A 19,631-nucleotide genomic window follows, 5' to 3' on the forward strand; every position below is an offset into this window, starting at 1 on the left:
CATAGAGATGGGAGTCTGGTTTATCCAGTTCAAATTGGTTTCATCTCAGAGAGCTTCAGAAGCACTTTGCTTGCACAGATGATGAAGGAGCTCTGTCCAACCTGTTCTGGTTCTCTGGAAACCTTGTATAGCGCCTGTTACACTGCAATTTTTACAACTCTTTTAAACCCAATACATTGCAGTTACTTATTGTAATCATCTTCAAATGTATAATATACGTACACACACACACACACACACACACACACACACACATATATATTATATATATATATATATATATATATATATATATATATATATATATATATATATATATATATATATATATTCATTCTACAAAATTACACATACATACATGCATATAAATAAATAAATAAATAGTGGCAAATCAGTGTGATAGTAGACAAGATACAGATAATAGGAAGGGCAATAGATGTGGCAGTCCCAAGTGATGAAAACACCCAAAAGAAGGAATATGGGAAAGCTGGAAATTTCCCAGAACAGAATATTATTCTAGGAGCATATACCACTGGTTTGAGCTGCTGGTGTTCCTGCCCTTGAAGAAGGACCGCACCAAGCGCATATGAAACTGTATCAGCTGAGTGTTTCTGCTCAAACTGTTTCTGCTCTGCGGTTATACAGTGCCAGTCCAGGAAGCATGATCAGCTGTTTCTTCACGGTATCAGATGCTTAATGCTGAGAACATCCCAAGGAGATCTCGGAGAGGACTCGTGCTCTGCTATGTGAGCCAGGAATTTCCCTAAATGATTCGCCATAGCTAGAGAGCACCTAACCTTACTGTTATCTCTAGGTGCCTACATTGCTGACACTGCTCTTATTTTAGCTGTATCAACACTGACTCCAGAAACTTCATACATCTGGCACAGTGTCATGGAAAGATTTTTCTCTTTGCCAATTTAGGTTCAGGACAAGTGAACAACACAACATAAGTATTTTTGTGATTTAAAAAATAAATAATTAAACTTTATTTCAAAGAACTCATTCTCTGCAACAAGGAGCAGTTCAGTCTTGAGAGCAAAGCTGGCATTTAATTGTTTGTGTTAATCTTCAAATATCCAAAACGTTCTGCAGAGGGGGCACCTTCCAACTTCGTCTGTTTGGGTTGATCAAATTCTATATTGCGCAGTTTCTCCCCATTGGCTGCCAGTTGGTCAGCTGCCTACAGTAGATAGGATTCATGTATAGAGTCATACTGACCTCAGTAATGTCTACACTTTCCTCTCTTGTTAACATTACCACATTTCTCTCTTATAGCAAAGCGCACAGCTCAGCACACTCTGCTTGTACTCACACACACACACACACACACTACCCACATTCTCTGTGCCCAAGGCTGGTCGTGCTCACATACATGCATAGTATGTATGTAATATAAAAGTAGAAAAAAATCATATTCTGATTATTTCACAACAGCACTCCATCGAGGCCCTTCAGAATCTGTGACATTCTTGTTTGAATCTGTTATGGTGCTGATGAAGAGCCAAAGCACAGTCGGTTGAAGCAAAATCTCCTGAAAGGCGTCACACATGTAATGAGAAGGGTAGACTTCTTAGTAAGAGAAATTTGCCAGACTCCAGAATTTGTGTCTAGTTTAGAAAACACTTGCAGCCCCTCAAGTTGGCCCAGTGTGTTCTACAGCTGGTAGTAGTATTTTTCAGAGCACAGAGTGCTTCCCTTACTTAAGGTAGCTCGAACTTGATTGTGATATGTAACAGATCCTTTACAAGGCCTTGAGGGACTTCTTGAGGTCATCTCAAGTTTGCTTAATTGACCTCATTTGCGCAAGTTGGATGACAATGCTGTTATGTCTGCTCCTGTGTCAATTTCAAATTCTACTTGTGTGTTTTCTAATTTTAGTTTCCACAGCCAAGGTGCGCTGTGAGTCATCGCTGCAAAGAGAGCCTAAGAAATGTCTCCCGTCAGTATTCACCTCTGCTACAGACCTATTCTTGCACACTTTAGTGTAGTATCCTTTTCTCTTGCAGTGGTTGCAGGCGTGAGCTTCATTTTCGCATGCTCCATGGCTGAATTGTTGTTGTTTTTTTCTGCAAGCTGAGGTGACATCTCTTCATTTCTCTTTTTTAGAAGTAAAATTATTTTTTTTGAATTTTTAGCTTTACACTCCATCTTCTTCATTAACATCCTACACGAACTCCCCCTAACATGATCTTGCCGTCCCCCAAATATAGTCGCCTGTAAAATTATCTTTCAGCATATCCTGTGTTTTTTTAACGTTTCCACTGCCGAATTCTTCTGACTGCTCTCTCTAGTGTCAGTTCTGGGGTCCAACTGTAACTGCTCTGATAACCTTTGATCCCGTAAACCTACAACGAGTCGGTTGGCAATTATTGCGCTATGTAGCACGCCGTATCTACCATTCTCTGAAAGACGGTAGCGAGCTGTGGTGGAGCTGCCAACACTGTCCAGCTTTCACAATGCTGTACTCATTAGACTTTTCCGCCGTGAGCCATAGTGATGTCAGATAACTTGACTCTCCTCCGCGTGAAGTGCCAGCCTAACCTCCCAAACCACTTTATCCAGTTCGGCCGCTCGTCTGCTCTAAAGTTAAATTTCGCCAGAAGGGGAAACCGATTCATTTTGACCTCTGCCGGAGCGTTCTATTCCTGAACTTGAAATCGAGTGCCACACTCGAGGGCAAAACTACATTTCAGTCTCCAGTGTCCCGTGGAACATCCCGCAGATGATACTGGTGCAGCTTAAGCGGACACTTCTGATACCATGTTGTGTTATGAACGTTAGACACCACTACACAAGGACGATGCTATATTAATGCTGTATTATATCTTAATGGCTTTTCTCCTTTCAATCACACAAGTCCATGCTTACACCGCACTCACACTTTCCTTTATGTCCGACCAGGGACTGAAGGAAGACCGAGAGAATGTGAAATGTTAACACCAAGGTTGTCCCAGTGGTGATAGGGCCACTTGGGTTGGTGAACACAATCCTAGGAACAGCAAAAATACTGCACTGCACCCTCTGGTAGAAGGCCCAAGTGTGAGGAAAAGAGATTTTACCAACCACTCTCTGTCTCTCTCTTTCTGTCTCTCTCTCTCTCTCTCTCTATCTATCTAGCCATATATATATATATATATATATCGCATAATTCCCTTCCCTTGTGTTCAGTTACACCCCACTGGTTCCTTCTGTTTAGATGAGAGCAAGTGGTCCAATCAGATTGAAACATCTAGCAAATCAACAGCAGCACTGAGATAAGTCGAGTCGCTATATCAAATCCACACTTCATTTAGACAAGTACCAGCATTGTATGGGGAAGGATCCCAACAATAACCGCACGCCAAGACCACCACAGCAAAGGACTATTCGCGTAGCTTTATTTTGAAATTGTTTGTTTTACGTCGTCGTTGTCATTGTTGTTTTCCGTGTTCGTCATAGGTTTTCAACTTACGGCTTCAAAAGCATCTGTTTCTTAAAGAAAATACATCTGGAACTGTGTTCCCATTTTCCAGTAGTTGCTTTTGCTTGTTTTTGTCACGTATGCCCGTGAACGTGGCTAACATCGCATTATCTTTTGGCTTTGACCGCGTTGGTCCCATTGACAAACGGGCATCGAAACAAGATCTTATCTTTCATTTTCACTCAATGCACCTGCAGCCTTCCAGCTCTGTGCTAGCACAGTAAACCTTCACTTGAGCTTTATATAAGTGAAACTGGGAGCTTTTGGTGTTTTGTAAAAATGGAGGTTAAGTGTTGGGAACCGAGCCAAAAGAAAATGGCAGGCAGTATTCATGAGAGATGAAGTCAGTGTGTTCTGACATACTCGCTTGAGGCACAGAGTGCCAAAAATGAAAGGCGATAATTCACTGAAATATAACATAAGCGTGAATTATTTATACACATCATATAAATAAATAATAGACTAATATTAATGTCATTCTTCTCAAAAAAGTACCTTTCTTTCTTTCAGGTGTTGAGCTTCCAAAGAGTTAGATAAATCCTGTGTTGGTTTCCAAAACTTACCCATGGTGTCATAAATCTTGTATATCAGCAACTGTGCATCTCTGTATTGCTTGCTTGCTCTGAGAAACCTAGCAGATGATCCATCATGGTGAGCAGTGATCTGTAACTGGGTGGGGAACCGCACCAAAGCCCTCCAAAAGAAAGAAACAAGCAGAAGCTACAGATGGCGAGGTGTTACATGACCGTCTCAGACCGAAACCACTGCAAATAGCTGCATCTCTTTCTCGCTCGCGCTCTCTCTCTCTCTCTCTCTCTCTCTCTCTCTCTCTCTCTCTCTCTCTCCATCATTGCAGTAAACAGCAGGAGTTAAAATATTTGCAAATTCTTGAAACCTGTTCAGGTTCTGAGCCAAAGTCTTTGAACAGGTGCAGAGCAACGAAAACACTGAGGCCAGACTGACATGAACTAATCACGAGATTTGACACTGGCTCTACAGTAAGACTGCATGCTGTTTTCTTTCGAAAGTCCACCCAGAGTCCTTAATCCACAATGGCTGGCCTTCACACTATACTGTGGTTGAAGTTAATGTGGGAAAGAATAAGACCAGAGATCATTTATCTTAGTTTGTAGGGTCCTATTCTTTGTCATAAGTGATGTTGAGTTGAATAGAAGCAGGTTTAGATGTGTTAGATCAAATAGAGTCCTTTAAAAATAATGGTGCTTATATGTTTTCTCATTAGATCAGACATTCATCTATTATTCAGACAATAAAGGTTATAGTATTTATATGGTGTAATTGAAAAATTAAGCAAAGTTTGGATGCTTGCATCAGGTCTTTGTGTAATACAGAGAAAAGGATACAGGGACTGTAAACAGTACAGCCTGATGCATTCTGGTAGAGCATTGGAAATGTATTCCATAACCCATAGGTAAATGTTGATTGTTTCACAAAATCCACTTCAGTCACTCTTAGAGTGACATGAAAGTTTCTTTCACTAACTTCACTGACCTAGTTTCAGAGATGTGTAGTTCAAGTTCAGAGTGTTACCACCCTCTCCAGCTGTTTTCTCCAGCTGCATAGCCTCACTAATTGGATCAAGTTAGCAGGTAGTATTAAACTCTGAAATTAATCGGGTGATAAAAAATCATGGCAGGATCTTTCCTTTACTGAGAGTTGAGTCTACACCTCTATCTAGTTTTAACAGGCATGTCTACATATGTGCAATTTACTGAATACGGACAACAGCCGCATCTTTTATACTCATTATTTATCAATTTTTTGGTTCTTTGCTTCACCTAAGACAATGAATCATCATGTCCATACAAACCTTTTGTGTATATCATTAACGCGTTTTGCCCTTCTAGGCTTCCGTGTTCCTTGTTTTTCCATCTTCCGTGTTCCATGTTTTCCCATCTTCCGTGTTCCATGTTTTCCCCGTATATTTCCGTATTTTAGTTCCATTGCGTAGTTTCGTTTTCTCCGCCCCTCGTCTGATTTTCCACACCTGTCCGTCGTTTCTAGTCTTGTTAAGTTCATGTATTTAAACCCTGTCGTGTGGCCTGTGTCTTGGCTGTTCATTGTTTATTTGAATGCTTGCGTTTGTGTGGTTGGTGGAAGTCTGAAAGCCCGTTTTTGTTTCAAAACCTTCGTTTATGTTAGCCTGTTTTGTTATCCTATCCTCTGTTATAGCCCGCTTCCCCTGTTTGCCTTCGAGTGTTTTACTTTGTTTGTAATGTATCCCCGTATTCTCCGTGTTGGTTCTGAGCCTGGACTGCTATAACGACTGCGACTCTGGATTTGCCCCAAATAAATCTCGCTCTTCTCCGCACATGCGTCCGCCTCCTTACCGCTCACCGTTACGTGTAATGTATAATTGTATGTAATAAATGTATGATTGTGCACATTGATTAGCAGGAAAAACACTACAATGTCTTGATTTCAATTTTCCATCTTATGTGTGCTTAAAATAGAATAGCATGCCTTTTCCTCTCAATTAATCACCTTCAGCCATTATTGCTTCTGATTTAATCACGGCCCGTTCGAAAAATGTAGCCGATCTCGAACCTGAAGCCTGGATGTCTGTGTTTCTCCCGCGGGGCTATCCTCTTAGATGTGAGTGTATTTACAGGAGGTGGGATGAAGCGTGCTAGCTCAGGTCAACAAGGGTGGCGTTGCCACGGCAACGCTATTGCCTCAGCGAGTTTGGTTTTTGCGTCATGATTAATTGATGGCTGCATCCTTGATCGAGCTGGGAGCTTTGCCGGAGATTTTCCTCTCAGTTCCTTCTCTAACCAGTCATATTGCTAGTGTGTGAAGTCTCCTCATGGCTGATGATGTCATGTTTATTGTGTCAGGAGTCAGCTCCTACAGAGTATTGTGATCTCTCGCTAACTGCCAAAGGCTGCATTAATCAGCGTTAGGTCTGGACTCAGCAATCACACAGCTCTAAAGCATTTCTCCATTTTCTGTTGGTCCTTCCTAAATATAAAAATGAAAATTAATGATGATAAAAAATTAGGCTGCTAACAAGCCTCTAAAGCTTCAATGGGATAATTATTGTAAATTAATCTTTGGATCTGAGCATGCCTTCAATTGGCATCTTTTCAAACATGCTTTTATTTGGAGGGAAAGGACATTGTTATACATTGTTAGAGCATCAGGCATACTATGAGTGGTGGCAGGTACTTCCAGACACAAGACTTGCTGAGCCAAACACTCCGTTTGTCTATTGGGCTGCTGAAAGCATTTTCACAGATTTTCTTTTGCAGTTAAAGTTTGAATCATTAGAATTAAGTATGTATTAAAAGCTCTGAATACATCCCATCACTTTAAAACCTTAAAACTAATAACTGAAAAGTTGTTTTTTCCCCCTCTGGAAGGTAGTTTCTGCAACAGGTTGTTCTTAAAACCATCTTTTTCTTTCAGTCTCTTCTGCTCTCTCTCTCTCTGAGGAGTCCTTGGCATTTCCAAGCAGCTGGATATTGGTGGTTAAATATGTAGGATGTTACTGACCAAGCACCATCCTGCCTGTGATACACATAACCTTCTCTTTTCTACTGTTTCATATTGGGGTTTAACACACTGAGTATACCATGAAGATACTTTTTTTTTTTTTAGAGCACTACCATAAAATTTCTTACTTATTACTTATCAGACCATCACATTAAGGAAAACATTCTGTATCACAAGGATTTAAGTTATACTGAGAAGAGTTTAAAAAAGTATTTTCAAATGAAAAATGTTACTTTGTTTTACTGTGGTCAAAAATTATGGCAAATGATAAAAACTTAGATAATACTTTGGAAGATGTCTGGAAAATAACATCTTGCAGATTGAAGCCCATTGCTAGCCTTGTAGCTTGAGGTCTGCTTGGCCAGAGTTCCCCATGGCATCCAATCAGAAGCGTTGCTTTGCTCCCTGTGCTTCCCACTGTGGCTGCAGTCTCGCCACCTGTCACTGTCTCTCCCGCAACCCCCGAGAGGCATTTGCAGCCACACATCATCTGAGGTCGGGGTGACACAGAGGCTGCAGCTTAGCCAACTGTCAGAGCCAGATTCTGGATTTGGAACCGAGGAAGTGACATCGTGCTCCCTGGCTGGGGGGGGGGGGTGGAGCTGGTTGGAGCCGAGCGCCTGTGCTTTGTTGGAAGCCGGGCTGCATTTGGACGGGCGCACGCACCCAAGGACACAGGGCAGGGAGCGAATCTCACCGGAATGAGCCTGCAGCCTCCGGACATGGCTTAGACAAACCTCCAGCAGCGCCACGTGGTTGCGTTTGGGCTGCTTCTGTTTGCTGGGTGTTTGGGTGCACACAGGTGAACTGTTCAGTAGCCAAGACTACATTATTCACGTTTCACCGTACTGCATAGGTTTGTGTAAAGCATATCCGGAGGCTGCAGGCTCATTCCGGTGCGTTTCTCCCCCTGCCCTGTTGGCATAGTAAACATTATCGGCTCTGTATTCAAGCTTGAGTCATTTTTCCTCCTCTCTCACGGCTGATTTGTTGGTGGCGGGTTGGTCTCTCCGCTCATTCTCTTCCGAAAATAGCCTAGCACCGTTGCGAATTCCCTGGCGGCCTTAACCCAGACAGACAGCTCTCCTGGGCATCCCCAGCCCCGAGTCCCTCATCCCCGTTCTTGCTTCTCGCCTGGCCTGTAGATTAATGAGGCACTAACAGATTCAGTACACACTAAGGAGGTGTTTGGTCCCCAAGCAGAGTTTTTCATACTTTCAATGGAGTTTAACGTCATCATTTACCTTCATCATATGCTATATGTTATTTCCATCACCAAAAATGAGACAGTGAGAGAACTATTACATGGTGAAAACTCTTGAAAAAGAGCTAAAATTCAATCCGTTTGACTTATGAATATAGATTTAGAAGATATTTATAGGGAGCTGGTAATTAGAAAATGCTGATGAACTGATGGAATAAATTTTTTTTTTCATTTTTATTTTTTGGTGCGTCCTCATATTTTGACCTTGGAGAGGCCGTGAAATGGTACAAGGTCATTTTTTTAACAGAGCAATTACATGGTGTTATTAAAATAAACTTACAACTTATTACTTACAAACCCATTTCCACATCTTCAGTGTCTGTATGAGGAGTTCATATCTGTCACTAACCAGAATGGAGACAGACAATAGCACATGTGAGCAACTGGGTTAGTTTTATTCACAAAAAGATAATCCGGAGTCAGAGAAATGCAACAGGCAGAGGTCAGAGTTCACAAAGCAGTCAGCCAGAACTTTTACACTAGAACAAACCAGAAAACAGGACCAAGGCAGAGGCAATAATCTGAGAACAGAATAGGCTGTAAACCAAAGAGGGATAACAGAAAAAACACATGAAATTCATGGCAAAACTTTGCATGGAATATGGGAAAATGGATGGGACAGGGAAATACTGAGGAACAGGTGGGAACAATCAGTACTCCTGGGTTGCAGATCTGATGAGGGTGTGATGATTGGAGGAGCAGGACTGAGTGACATAGGAGCTGTCAACAGTTGAATGCAGGGAGTTTGGTCTAGGGAGTGTGGCACTATCAAATCTAATTTCATTATCCCAAAGGTGCAATGTAAGAATAGAATTAGGTTTAGTTACCTATTCCCACCTTAACTAAAGTGATACCTTAATGCAACATAACCGCACAAATTAACTAAAAGGTGTTTCCGTACATTGTGTGACTTTCTGTAGTTCAGTCTATGTAGTTCAATCAAGGATTAAATCTTTGATTGGATTAAAGTGCTCTAAGATTTCTTTATTTCTTCCAATGAGGAATTGAAGTCACATTATGTGAATTCAGACATGACTGTGCATATCCACCTCAAAGCTGAAGCCTAGTGTAGCAGCTCCCTGCTCTTTGTTGGTACTGCTGGGCTTCTGCACAGATCTGTAGGATGAACGCCTAATAGGATGGGCACCAAATTATGTTTTGGTAATTTGGAACTATTTGTTACCCCAATGTAGTGGTAAAAATGTAGGTGTGTCCATAAGTGTGAGTGCTAAAAATGGGCTTGCGTTTTTGTGTGTCCGGCAGGAGCTGGTGGGTAGTGCCCCAACTCAGCGGAACTGGAAGGGAATCGCCATCGCACTGCTGGTCATCCTGATTATCTGCTCTCTGATCATCACCTCCGTTATCCTGCTGACCCCGCGTAAGTTGGTGTCATGGGACAAACACCCCAATCTCCATGGGTAGTGTGGGCTGAATTGCATGGGCATGTCTCAGGGAGCACGAGAGGGCAGTGATGACGTGCATGTCCCGGGAATCACAGGAGTGCGGTGATGACATGTGCATGTCCCGGGAATCACAGGAGTGCGGTGATGACATTTGCATGTCCCGGGAATCACAGGAGTGCGGTGATGACATGTGCATGTCCCGGGAATCACAGGAGTGCGGTGATGACATGTGCATGTCCCGGGAATCACAGGAGTGCGGTGATGACATTTGCATGTCCTGGGAATCACAAGAGTGCGGTGATGACATGCAGCAGCTGTATAGCCCTTTTTGTTCAGTAAGAGTCATTTCACCCCTTCACTCTGTAATGGCTCTTTAATGTGTATCACAGTAATGATTCAGTCCTGCCAAACACGGATTATCACCGTCTAAATGCCACGGTCATTTATAAAATTGGCAGGATATCAGAGGTGCCATTTATATCTTGTTGAGTATAATTTTTTGCTTCTGTGTTTTATGGTTAGTGACCAAAGATGGCAGAACGTTTCAATTATCCTCTCATGTCCCAAATCAGAGTCATTAAAGGATAGTGTTTTTTTGTTTTTTTTTCCATTTGTGATTTGTTTTACCCATTTGCATAATATTTATGTGGCAAAGATGCTGTTAGTCATCTGCAGCAGTTGCATAATTTGTTTGACATTATTTATTGTAATAAGTCTGCAGTTTTGAGGTAATAAGAATGGCGCTCATAAGAATGGCCTTTGAGTGATAGGATCAAAATACTGGACTATACCAGTGATTTAAGAGCTCCTGACTGCACAAAAAAAAAAAAAAAAAATCTGATATTTTAAACAATATTTCCCAATCTTGGTCTCCTGAGAGGTCAGACATGAGTCCAGGCAGATTGTGGGATGAGAGGTCTATGAACTGCACACGTGTGCTACATTTTAACCAGCTGCCTTTAGGGCAGTGGTCTTCTCTTTTAGGGCAGTAAAAGGGCTACAGCATAATATGGGTCTTGATAAACAGCTGAAGTGACCTGTTGTTGTGATGTGAGAAATGAAGCCTGACTGTGACTCCTAATTTAAAGCAAACAAATAAATAAAAACATTGTGAGTTTTGGATCAGTGTGCATTGCTCTGCCAGACAAGGAACTAGCCGGCCTGACGCAGTGTTACCTCTGCAGCGCCATGACTGCACTGTCACCTCAGCAATGTCACCTCTGCTGCAGTCCACCTCTTCTGATTGTTTGTGGCCTCAATGCTTGGCAGGGAATTGCTCTTGTGAAATGAATCCGAGACAGTCATCAGTGAATATCAGCGTGACCCTGGCCGCCTCTGTTTGCTGCTGTTGTATTGTCATGGCCTTGTCATGGACTACTGAGTTGGTGGCCTCAAGCAACACAATGAAACCCTTTCAATATTTTGAAAAATTTGCTACAGGGTGGAAAAATCCATCACAGCAAAGAGAAAACAATGTCTGAAAGGGGCCAGCTCCACTAAGAACAGGGAAATTACAGTGACAGGAACAGAGCAAAACAATACAACACACAGACAAAAGCTCTGTTATCTGCAGAGGAAGCTACAGAGGCAATAAGGAACCAAAGTACATGTGGCTGTCTATACAGGCCCTCGACACGAGCACATTCATTTTCCCTAGGACTGTGCTCTCAGACAGCTATATGAGACTGACATGATTTGTGTCGAAACCCTAAAAGGAACCATCACTTTCGGCAGAAACTCTTCCAAGCCCAGACACCCTTCAGTATGGGCTTGCTAAATGGAATTCTAGTCATTCAGTACATTTGCAGCTTTGAAACCTGCCTGTGTTACTCAGTAGACAGCAGGGAACCAGAGACATGAGGTGACAAGGAAGCAGATCCGACGTGTCGGCGTGTCTGTGTGCGCACGAGGCACCGCTGTTGTCTGTCTTAGCAGGCGTGAAAGCGCCGAACAGTAAGCCTGATGACTGACTGGTTGATTAGCATACTGTGGAACACACGTGCATTTTGCTTGGCGTCCCTGTTGGAGACCCGAGACGCTCTTGGGGCCGACTCTAGCGTCGGCTGCCGCCGGCGGAACACCAGGGGCATGGGCTTTATAATCAGCAGCGGATGGGGTGCCGATGTCAACACGCTTCCTGAATCTCATCAAATGTGGAATCTCTAATGATGCCAGGCCTTCCAGAGGCATTCCTCGACTGCCATCCCAACTGCTTCCTAAATCTCCTGTCACAAGATCCCGGGCATCGTCTGCGAGCCAGAAAATTGTGCAAAAAAAACCCACAAGCATTTTCAATCATAACGGAAGAATTTCAACCATTCTCACCTTATGAGAAAATATTGCAGAAACACATTCCTTTTATGAGGGGATAGAGAAACATCATCCCAGCTCCACTCTGCCAGCTGGGCTTTACGAACGCTCCCACAGATCCATGTTCGGCCGGCTAATATGAGCCCTGCTCCAATACTACACCACTTCATGGGCTTGATGTACAGTGTTGTCACGAGCATTGCACTAATTAAGTAGCACTCGTTTTGCCGTGCACTAGTTCGTATGACAGCTGTGCCATGTTTTTTTTTTTCGGAATACAGTAGTTTAAACTGTCAGAATGGTGAATGGCTGCTAATTAAAGAACTTTGACAAGTAAAATGATTTCTACAAAAAACAAAAAAACATTGTAACAACGAGAGCTAGAAAGGGGATCAGGCTGAAGCAGCCAAATTCTGTTTGCTCTTTCATTATGTAGGGGCATGAGTAATTACTGAGAATTGCCCCATAGCTATTAATAATTCAGAGAGGATTAGATCCATTATATGACTAATCAATAATAAAGAGAACTTGCATTTTGCTGAGGCTCTTTTACAGTACGTTATTGCAGTTTATGGCCTTTCTTCTTTTGCGCTGTCTGTTTTACAGAGGTAATGTGTTTTATCTGTTCTTTAACACACATGTCTATTGCCTACAGATGAGGATGACAGCCTGGCCTTAAAGAAGAGAGTCACCATAGAGGACCTATTCAGTCAGGAGCTCCAGGTCCATGATCCCGAGGCCAAGTGGCTCAGTGGTGAGTCGGACTGGGGTTTTTACCGTATCAGAATGGCAAGGGAGGCACACCTATCTCTCTGTGTGTGTGTGTGTGGGTGTGTGTGTGTATGTGTGTGTTTGTGTTTGTGTGTGTGATGGCTCATTGTAACATTTCATGACTGGTGGAGCTAGTGATAGCATCGCCTGGCCCAAAGTTGTGCCTTCGAAGCCTCCCCCTTTATAGTGGGGAGCCTCGGGGCTACTTCAAGCGGAAATTCTGATCTAATATGAACCCAGGAAGAGCAGAGTGCTTCCTCACTGAGACAGATAGCACTTTCCCCATCATTCCTGTTTTTTTTCTGATTTCTTCAGTTTTTTTGCAGACAAAAAGCTTTCTTCTTTCTTGCATTAAAAAAAAAAAAAAAACACTCGAAATACCGGAATAGTTACATGAAAAATGGTAGAGTTACCGATACCTTTTACTGTGCTGGCCTAGCCATCATTAATCCCTCCATGCCTCCTTACAAAGTCAGCCTTGCCTTTTCTTAGTGGATTTTCTTGCTCCTCATCCCTTTCTGTACATGAACTTTGACGGAGGTCTTCCTCTCACCTTTCTATCGCGGACTTTCCTGTGGTCAACTAGTCAGACGTTAAACTTATCAGGACTCAACTGCACTTTGACCCGTGGGTTTGCTGGCAGGAAGCCCTGGTAGGTGCCTTAAAATTGCCAGTGGGTACTGGAGTCTTCAGGGCTGGGCCCCACACATCCACCCCTCACTTAGCAAATGATGGTCATGTGATATCTGCCAGCAGCCTTTGGGCTTTCAGACTCTTGGGTATCCTGTCCCCTGCAGGTTTTGCTCAGGACAGTCAAAAAGGTTTCTCTGTGCTTTTTTTGTGTAGAATTAAGGGTTGTTTGCGGGCCGAGTGTGTCAGCCACGCTTTTATTCCATTCGCCACTGCTTAGCATTTGACCACGGGACCACTGCACTGTCGTATGCTGAGACAATACATTTGTTTGAACGCAATATGCCACAGGCCTTGTTTCTGCACTTGGCTTATTTTACTGCAACCAGGTCCAGCAAGTGTTCTCCCATACCACATCTCCTCATCCTCCCTCCAAAACCATTTTAAACTGCAGATGACACACAGTGCACAAGTATGAGTATCTTCCTCATCAGAATTGAGGATGGATGAGGAAGCCATCTGCTTGCTCCCACATCGTTTTGAACTTTGAGTGATCATTCAGAACGTCTCAATAGTTTCACCAATCAACCAGCACCAGTCAGTCATCTTGGGACAGCCAAACGTTTGCAGAACTGCCATGTTTTGGAAAGTTGGCAGATGCCAGAAGCTCAGAGTGAAGGCCCCAGAGTACATCCGCTACCATATGGGTCAAGATAATTAACCACGAGAGCAGAGGTTCACGCTGCTGCCAGGACCAGACTGATGCCCCATAGGGAGGCTCCTGGTTCCCAGATTGCTCGGGAATTAGCATTTCCTCTTTCTAAAGCCCATTAGCTTCTCTGCAGCACTCTGGGCATATCAGCTAGCCGTAGCATCTCAGAGTTCGCTATGAGACTTTCTAGATTCTGATTGGGGTCTTGTTACCATTTGATGGCCAAGTACAATTCCCAGCACTGATTCTGAGTGAGAGAAGGTCCACAAAGAAATCTCACCTAAGGTGTGCCTTCATGTATGTTTATGCCTTGGTCATAAGGTGAGCATATCCAATCAAGTTAGGTGCTGTAGAATTCTGCAAAATTCAAAGCGGATATATCTGACTGACACAGCTTTTGATGATCTGACACATTTGACCATGGGAACAAGCTCCTTCTGGTGTTATTGTTTTCAGTAAAAAAAAAAAAAAAAAAAAAAAAGCACAATGTGTTTCTTTGTGCTTTAAAGATTAGAAACAGAACTACATGATATTTTTCGTTATTTTACTCATTATTTCCGTTCTGCTGTGCTGAAGGAACGTATCAGACAAATGCAGAAGTCCAGCTGCATTATGAATCCATTTCTTTTATTGAGCCCCTGGCACAATGTGTGTGTGTAATTTTGTGTGTGTGTGTGATCGTGAGAGAGTTACAGCTCTGTGGAACCCAGGGAAAACGCTATTATCTGCAGCCTGTCATGGTCTGCAGCTTCTCTTTGTAACGCTCCTTTTAAAAAGCGATTACTCATCTGTATTATTTATCGCAGTGGAAAGAATCAGCATTCAGGCCTCTGGCACACTTAGTGAGTGTGTGAGGACAACTAAAAAACATATCACCCCCCCCCCCCCCCCCCCCACCAAAATAAAACCAGCAACTTTAAGATATAAATTATTCAGCCTTTTGAATAATTAGCAAAAGTAAATGCCAATAAATATAATAAATGAACATAATCTGGAATTTGAAGAACAGTCTGGGCCTGCACTAGGTCACTTATCAAAGCTCTTAAAATAAAGAGTGTCTCCCTTTCAGATCCCGGTGGGAAGCGCAGAGCCTCGCGCTCCCAGTTTTGCTGTTAGCTGCAGCAGACAGTTACGTGTTACTTTTAGGGGCACGTGAGTTACGTGTGTTCTTGGTCAGGGCACTCCCTCCACTTCTAACCGAGCTTCGTCCTCTTTGTCGGCCCACAGGCCGTGAGCTGCTCTACCGCAACCGGAATGGCGATGTGATCAGGCTGGACGTGGAGAGCAACACCTCGACGGTCCTGGTGGAGAACCGGATGTTTGTGGGTGCTCCTTTGTAATTTCTCACCACGCAAACATAAGACTTGGGCTCGTGTGTCAGTGGTGTTTCGGATGTGAGGAAATGAGTAATACAGCTAATAGCGAATGCACAAGCTTGTGTGAGGCGAGTGCGGGGTAAATCCGTGCCTTGCATAATTTAAGAAAAGTTGGGGGGTGGAGTGGAATTGTATGTATGAGCTATTTATTATGCTAGGTGAACGGCATTTTAATGAGATGTATTCTTCTGGGTTCAGCAAACTTATAAAGCCAGCAAATACCAAGTCTCCCCTGATTTGACACATGTGCTACTGGCCTACAATATCTTACCGGTAAGTCCTTCCTGTCTGCTTTGTTCATTTACTGTGTTTTCAGACTGGTAACTTAAAAAAGCAAAGGTGTCTCTGCGCTGGGTTTTTTTTCTGCCACATGTCATAGTTATAATGGGTTACCTACATGTTTTTTGGTTTCTTTCTGTCTGGGTTGCCCTGATTTCCATATTCCTAAGAATTCCACTCCGTGTCTATTTGTTTTATGTATTTGTAATGACGTTGGTGCTCGTGTGTTTGTGCTCTCTCCACAGATCTATCAGTATTCCTATACGGCATCCTACATCATTTGCAGCCTCACCACGCCGTAAGTCCTCCCTTCTCTGGCCAATTGGGCTTGGGCTATAAATGTGATGAGCTTGTAATTATAACAGATAATCAGATAGCAAGTGGCTGCATGAGTCAGGCCCACTCAGGGTTTTTACCGTGTCTACACAGCACAGCAGTTAGGGCTCAGTTCATGCTGCCATCTGGTGGCCGCTGCACAAGGTGCAGGGCAGGTCGTTTGGAGACTGTCCCTCAATGGGGCTGGTCCGGTGTGGTTGCCCTGCTGGGGTACATTACCACGCACTGTGCTCCAACTGTGGAATTGCAGTTAGCCATTTTGATTCCTTTAGCATGACCGGAGTTTTAGTTGCTGGCCTGAGAGCAGATTTGAAGCTAAGATAGAGCACCAGACTACAGAGGTAATTAGACTCTTACAGGATGAGCACACTCATGTGCCTGCAAACACACCTGCACACACACACACACACACACACACACACACACACACACACACACACACACACACACACACACACACACACACACACACACACACACACACACAGAGACAGAGACAGACAGACAGGCTTTCTTGTTCACTTTCACATACACAGAAAGAGAGAGAGGGAGAAGATGGTAAATGAGTAATATTCTTAAGATACTGGAATAGTCCATAAAGCTTGCAGGGCAGACAGACGTGGTAGAGACTTGTCTTGTGTGATATGTGATAGCTCTCTGCCCTCCCCACAGTGACACAGTGGTCTTGACTCCCAATGAGGTTAAGCGCACCACATTGCAGTATGCTGGATGGGGCCCAAAAGGCCAGCAGCTGGTGAGACACACACACACACACACACACACACACACACACGCATGCGCATACACGTACACATGCATGCATGTACACACAAACAAACAAACACACAGAGGCACACACACACACAGGAACACACGCACACACATGTAGGCACACACACAGAGTAACAGATGGCATCAATGTGGTACATCTCCACGGGCACCAGTCCTTGGGATAATACACAACTGCAGTCTTGTATTCTGCTGACCTTCAGTGTATATGTGTGTGTGTGTGTGTGTGTGTGTGTGTGTAGCAGCCATATGACTCAACAGTGCTTATTCCAAACAGTGCTTAGTATCCCTGCACTTCTACTGCTAATTAAAATAAAAATACAGAAAAATCTAAGTAAGACATTAGGAGAATTGAGAAAATAAACATTCGTCTATGTCTTTAAATTTGTTTTAGTGGAGTCTGTGGGTTTAATATACGGACATTAAAGCTGTAAGTATACTTGCCAGTTATATTGGACATGGAGAGAAGTTATTTTAAGTCATGGGAATATTTGCTGATTTGAAATGAGAAATTTGATCATGGTTAAGTTATTTTTTTAATGTAGTAGTAAAGTTGTAATAATAGACTTTTATAGCACCTTTCACATTGCTGAGGTCCTTTTACAGTTTCAGGGAAAGGGAAAAAAGAACTTCTAACAAGCAGTAGAAAGGGTGAAATGAAAGTGTTTTAAGACAAGATTTCTGAAGATATAAAGCTGGGCTTTGTCATTAATGTAGCAAGAATGAAGAGATGTGGGTGAGAAGTTCCAAAGGGTAGGGGCAGTAACATTAAAAGCCGTACCACCCATACCACCCCCTGCCTGAACCTAGGGTTAGCTAGCGAACCGGTATCAGAGGACATTGGTTTGCGACATGGGGCATTTGGAAGTAGAAGTTTGAAAAGATGTAGAGTTGGGCAATGTCTACCTAACTGGTACATCACGATATCTGCAGGGAAACATCACAACATACGATGACGATGCGCTAGTGGGGTGGGTGGGGAGGTATTACAAAGGTAGCCTACTGTACATTTTATGTTCTTTTACACTTTTTTTCTATTCAATTAATTAGTTTAATAATTTAATGTTAATTACAGTTGATTGAACCTTGCAATGAGTAACATTGAGTTTTCTTTTGCAAAATTCACACTAACCCGATTTGTCATTGTTTGATGTCCACAATTTAAAATTAAGCCATCACTAAAGCGTTTCTGCTGCTTAATTGGCAATATTTAACAATTTAAATGTTTGCTCATGTGGAAAAAACATTTATCGCCCCTTCCATGAATTGATGTCTGGACATATACTTTCTACCAAATATAAACAGTAATATAAAACATTATACTGTGGCATCACAATACTGGCTCGACATTGTGAGGTCTGTCAGCCATGGACGACGAACAAGGGCATTGGCCTAAACCCAATACACAGGTACAGCAAACAGAGATGTAGCATGTAGCAACCTCTGCACTGTATCTTGGTTCTGTTCTTTCAGTGCCCTAGCGTCCAGAAATCAATAATCACAAAGGGTCTGACGGAACGCTGGGGCAGACGCATGCATGCACACACACCCACACCTCCCTCCCTGCATATACCTCAACATTTTTTACTACTGCCTGGAATCTTGTTTATATTTCATATATATATATATATATATATATATATATACACACATACACACAAACACAAGAGGCCTTAGCCAATCAGAGCACAGCACCAGAGCCATCAGCAGGGCACAGCCTGGCTGCGCTGTATGCTGCACATGCCTTCCAGGAGAGTGTGCATGTAAAGCAGCACTGATGAGCAGAGGGAAGAACAGAGCAGAGCTCTGGCTGCCCAGTAGCCGCTGGCAAACGTCACCGTCAGTCACAAGCTGGGATGCTTGCGCACGCACTCCCGTGCACTTCCCTGATGTCAGCGGGCTGCTTTTTCTTTCTTGATGCCATTGATGGTTCTCTTTTCATCTCGCCCTCTTTTAGAAGCTTGTGACCTCGCTCTTCGTTATTGCCGCAGGCTCTTCTTCCGTGCCCTGCACCCCTGCATTAGCAACATGGCGATTGTCACCTGCTCTTTCAACCTGCTAATCACCTCATTAGTAAAAGTGAACGGTGCCGCTCGTTAACGCTCACTTCCGCGAGCCGTGATTTACTGTGAGCATCTGATCCAAATAGGCGGATGAGCCCGTCAGGTCCCCGATGTGTTCCCGCCGCTGTAACGAACAAGTCACGGCAACGTCATCACACGTAACCATAGGATCCAGCGAAGAGGAACGTTGGCGTAACATCAGAGCTAGCACGGGGGACTCGGGAGTGTGGGTGGTGGGGTCGGATGCTCTCCGCGGGAGACTGGGAGAGCAGGGCGATGTAGGGAAGGAGGTGAAGGCAGGCGCTCATTAGAGAGGTTTACTTCACAGGAGGGGAACTAGGGTGGATGTGAGAAATCGTCCCACACGCGGCGGCGGATACTACAATGCCAGGACACACCTTGATCTTCACAAAGATCGACCGCAGGGGCCGCGCAGCACATCGGCAGTGATGACAAAGCATAGCTGACTCGCCTTAGAGGCAAGGCAGGGCGGCGCAGTCGGGGCTGTGGTCATGGCAACTGTGACAGCTCTTTCATTTAGAACACTGTCATGTTTTCTCCCCACCCATCAGGGTGACACAGTACAAATCCTTCACCTTCCTGGGTCTGTCGTGGAAAGATGTATACACTCGACACACATGTCGGCTGTCCATCAGTCAGGTTTGGCTGCTTGGTGTAGTCACAGGACCATACTGAGACTCACACTCATCAGCAGTGTT

General features: G+C 43.6%; 1 protein-coding gene across 3 annotated transcripts in view; it reads left to right on the forward strand.

The window, feature by feature from the left end:
• Positions 1-19,631, forward strand: part of dpp6b (dipeptidyl-peptidase 6b) — a 100,400-nt gene that overhangs the window by 63,242 nt on the left and 17,527 nt on the right. For all 3 annotated transcript variants that reach the window (XM_026998353.2, XM_026998351.2, XM_026998352.2), the window contains exons 2-7: positions 9,507-9,621; positions 12,612-12,710; positions 15,297-15,391; positions 15,644-15,718; positions 15,970-16,022; positions 16,733-16,814. In XM_026998353.2, the coding sequence (XP_026854154.2) occupies positions 9,507-9,621; positions 12,612-12,710; positions 15,297-15,391; positions 15,644-15,718; positions 15,970-16,022; positions 16,733-16,814 (519 nt within the window). The remainder of the gene's footprint in view (positions 1-9,506; positions 9,622-12,611; positions 12,711-15,296; positions 15,392-15,643; positions 15,719-15,969; positions 16,023-16,732; positions 16,815-19,631) is intronic.

The sequence above is a fragment of the Electrophorus electricus genome, chromosome 18 (assembly GCF_013358815.1).
Source record: "Electrophorus electricus isolate fEleEle1 chromosome 18, fEleEle1.pri, whole genome shotgun sequence".
In the NCBI taxonomy this organism is placed as follows: Eukaryota; Metazoa; Chordata; class Actinopteri; order Gymnotiformes; family Gymnotidae; genus Electrophorus; species Electrophorus electricus.